Raw genomic sequence first — 4,101 nt, 5'->3', positions numbered from 1 at the left:
GAGAATGAACAAGTGGTATTGTGTACAAAATTCAGAGATGTCCCCATATGTTAGGGATAGTTGTGAGGTAATATATTTGTTTAGTAGCCTTTGCTTCCCTCCTCTATTTAGAATGTTGCTTGCCAATGTTAATGCTAAGACTCCTTGCACAAATAATGCAAATAATTTACATTGCCTAAAATGCATCTCATTATGTTGAATGCAAGAATGCGAAAACCATGGCAGTGATTGATTGATTGGTGGCCACCAGGGAGCATTGGGATTAGAATCTGTATGTGTGGCTATACAAGCTTGTTATGCCATTGTATCTAGAGTCTCATTGTCTTACAATTATTTATCAGTAGTTGCATACTAGATCAGCAATTTCTTATTGCTTGGAAAGCCTGTTCTTTACTGCCCTGACTCTTGGTAATCTGTCACTTTTATACAATGTGTTTAAGAAAAGTGTTCCGTAACAGGCAGGAAATGTTCCCTTGCTGCTGACATATATGTTTTCTTTCTCCTGTATCTCAATGTCATGAAAACACACACAAACTACACAGGCACACACACATTCTTTAGTAACATAAAGAACTTTCTGTTGCTACACTTACAGTTGCAAGCACCATACATACATACAAACTAAATGTTCTGGTAAAGTAATAATATATCCACTGCTGTTATCAAACACACCATTCTTTGGAAAAACTAAAACAATCATCATCATTGAATGATGTACACATATAATAACTACTTTATGTGACAATTGAATATGTTCTCTATTTTATTTTTTCTTTTATTGACAGAAATACAAATCAATAATAATAATAAAAACACACAACTATCACTAACACAGTAAATTAACTGATCAGCCAAAAAAGTAAGAAAATATTTTGGGAAAATCGTATAACTTCAGTTGTAATCTTTTTCTTACATACTATAATTCTTATTCTGAAGAATATGCCTATCGTGCCCCATATAAAGTAAGTAAATCTATCAACATATCTTTGCTTTGCCTTTAAAAAAAAGTAACAAAAAAAAAAGTAAATTAGAAAAGGAAAGTGAACTCCCATCAGCCTACGTACTGAAATGGAAATTAAAACATGAATGGCCTTTTTCCTCTGGAAATTCTTGCGTTGCAACAGTGGGAGGAGCAAGAATCATTATAAAGTTTTGAAGCAGGCTAGCAGGAAGCAATCACCGATTCATTCTTTGCCTGACACTTGCCTGCCAGTAGAACAACGAAAACATGAACTGCACTGTGGGTTTGACAACGATCATGCACAGTATCAACATATTGCACGAAGAAAAAATTCTACAGCCTCTCTGGAACTTCATGCAAAACCAAGAAAAGTGGCTTCAATCACCCTTCTTCCCAGTGCTGTTTTCTTTTATTGTTTATATAGCTTTCTGCCTGCCATTTGTTGTGCTGGATCTCCTGACATTAAAAATACCATCTTTGCTAAAATACAAAATTCAGCCTCAGAGCAATGCTACTGTGGATATGATGACAGTCTGTTTGGCACAAACTGTTTATAATCACATCGTCTTCATCTTTCCAGTAACTGTAGCTCACTGGTACTGGAGACCAATGAACTTCCCTCCTACTGCTCCAGAGCTCAGAGAAGTCATCTTTGATGTCATCGGCTGTCTGCTCCTTTTTGATATGCAGTACTTCATCTGGCATTTGCTGCATCATAAGATTCCATGGCTTTACAAGACATTTCACAAAGCTCATCACAAGTACACGGCTACATTCGCACTTACCACAGAACATTCAAGTGCATGGGAGACTCTCTCACTAGGTTTCTTTGCTGCCATCAATCCAATGTTGCTGAAATGCCATCCTCTGACAGAGACCATCTTCTTCATTGTCAACATCTGGTTGTCAGTAGAAGATCATTCAGGGTATGACTTTCCCTGGTCCACACACAGACTAGTACCATTTGGACTGTATGGAGGGGCACCACACCATGATTTGCATCATATGAAGTTCAGATCAAATTATGCCCCTTACTTTACCCATTGGGATAAACTGTTTGGTACATTCTCAAAGCTGCATAACAAATGAACTGACTGGTCATTTAAAGAATTGGAATAAACTGTTTACATGAACATTTGTTTTTTGTTTGATGACGAGAAATGCTCAGGAAAGAAAACTTTATTACCTGAGCATTTCTATTTGCTGCTGAAACTGAATTATTATTCCTAAAGCTGAATGTCTCACTGAGAAGGACATGCAGCAAAGTGAACATGTGCAATGTATTATTTAATTAGCATGTAAATTCTGTTTTATTTTCTAAGTATGTTTTATATACACTAAATGTTTATTATTAACTTATGCAACTGCATTTACTACTGTCATTGCCTAGTATCACCAATCACAGTATATCTGTAAAGCTGAATTATAAATGTAAAGGAATAGGCATAAAGGTGTAAATAAAAAGTATTTTTAAATATATTGCCACAAGAATGAAGAAAGGATCTTAATCATGTTTACTGAAGGGTGGGAGAGAAAGTGAGGAGGCGAGAGCAAACAAACTACTATGTGAAGTGTGTGCACTAGTGTTTAAAAAAATAAAAATAATTGCAGCATGGGTGCCATGATGCAAAAGGGTTAAGGCAAAGTGCAGAAGGGATGGAGGAGTGGACAGACACCAAGAGTGGTGCAGTGCAGCGTGTGTTATGTAAATAAAGTGGGAGCAACTTTAAGAAGGTGGGCTTGGATATGTTTAGAGGGTAAGGAAAAGGGTATGTTGAGTGGGAGGCCTTGTCAAAAATGGCAGCAGTTAATCTGTAAGGTGCTGTAGACATTTGCCTGCCTTTGAGCCAGAGGTTTGGGTTTGTGTGTTTTTAACATACATGAAAATGTAGTAAATAGAATTATTTACCTTGCAGATGGCATGACATTCGGTATTACGACAGTAGATAGGGCATGTAGTTTGAAAAATGACATAGAAAGTATGAATAAGTAGGCAAACGAATGACAACTGAGACTTAAAAAGAAATCATGTGCAAAATTCTACTCAGCAACCCTGATGTGAATTATTAATAGTGAGGACTGAAGTTACTAGAAGCAGTGCAGGAAAAAAGATTTGGGGTGATTAATCTATATTAGATTTTCAAGACCAAGTTGAGGAAACTGTGCAAAAGAAAAAAAGTGAGGACCTGCAGATAAGAAGGATTTGATTCAGGAACTAAGCACAAAATTAAATAGCTATTACCAGGCAGTGAAAAGAACATAACTAGACTAATGTCTGTAGTTCTGAATACTATAACAGAAAAGAGATACTAATATGTGATTTAAAGGGGGTCAGAGCAATGCTAGGAGAAGCGTATTTGGAAAGAGACCCAAGAAGACAGGGTATTCTTTTTTTTGTTTGTTTGTTTTATATTAGTGCACCAGACTATTCTAGATAAGCATGTGGGAATTACCCTGCAAAGTAAGTTGAGGGAAAAGAAGAAAGGTTTTCAGCTAGATTGTGAAATTAATTTCTTCATAGATATAAGGAAGGGTTTCCTTTACAGAGAGAGTAGTTGATACATTGTATGCAATTCCATAAGAGATGGCAGAAAATGTATGTAAAGAACCATTTTGGGATAAACAGAAATTGGGAAGTGTTAGGAAAATAAACCTTGAGATTTGTCATGGCTGGACTAGACAAGCTAATGTATCCAATACAATGTGCTTAAGTGATATAAAATAATGTCTACATGATCTATATTTATTTCATGATAAGTGATAAAGTCTACATGATGTGTATTTATTTAAGAATTATGTAAAGTGAGATTTTTTTCATAAATGTTCTGTTGCAAATAAAGTATTTATTTATTTTTAGAAAATCCTCTTCTGTTGTGGCATTTGTTAAACAGTCTGCATTATATACCTGTGTGTACTGTCCAAAGGAACACCATTCATACTTCAGCTCCATGACAAATTTGTACTTTATTACTTAGCAGTCTACTGCACTGGGGTCACAGCCTTTACTAGTGAATTTTCAGAAAAACTTGATTTAGCTGGTAAGTGGGTTCAACTTGTTATATACAAAATGAGAAAAGGCAGGACTGGTAGAAAATTCCTGAAGGAGTGAATTTTAAAGCAGATGCATGCATTTCAACTTG

The 4,101-nt window shown here is 35.7% G+C and overlaps 1 protein-coding gene across 1 annotated transcript; it reads left to right on the top strand.

The window, feature by feature from the left end:
• Window positions 1-1,193: 1,193 nt before the first annotated feature.
• On the top strand, window positions 1,194-3,803 carry LOC122789206 (cholesterol 25-hydroxylase-like protein). Its single transcript, XM_044056476.1, has one exon. It carries the CDS (start codon window positions 1,229-1,231, stop codon window positions 2,048-2,050), a length of 822 nt encoding a protein of 273 aa, XP_043912411.1. The 5' UTR covers window positions 1,194-1,228; the 3' UTR covers window positions 2,051-3,803.
• Window positions 3,804-4,101: the final 298 nt, after the last annotated feature.

This window comes from Protopterus annectens, chromosome 14.part0 (assembly GCF_019279795.1).
Source record: "Protopterus annectens isolate FY-2018-M chromosome 14.part0, PAN1.0, whole genome shotgun sequence".
NCBI classification, from domain to species: domain Eukaryota; kingdom Metazoa; phylum Chordata; order Ceratodontiformes; family Protopteridae; genus Protopterus; species Protopterus annectens.
Note: the sequence above shows the minus strand (reverse complement) of the source record. Positions and strands in the feature narration are given on the sequence as shown.

Bases quoted from the DNA above. Each gene is read 5' to 3' on its own strand.
- LOC122789206 (XM_044056476.1), top strand. From the start codon at position 1,229: ATGAACTGCACTGTGGGTTTGACAACGATCATGCACAGTATCAACATA.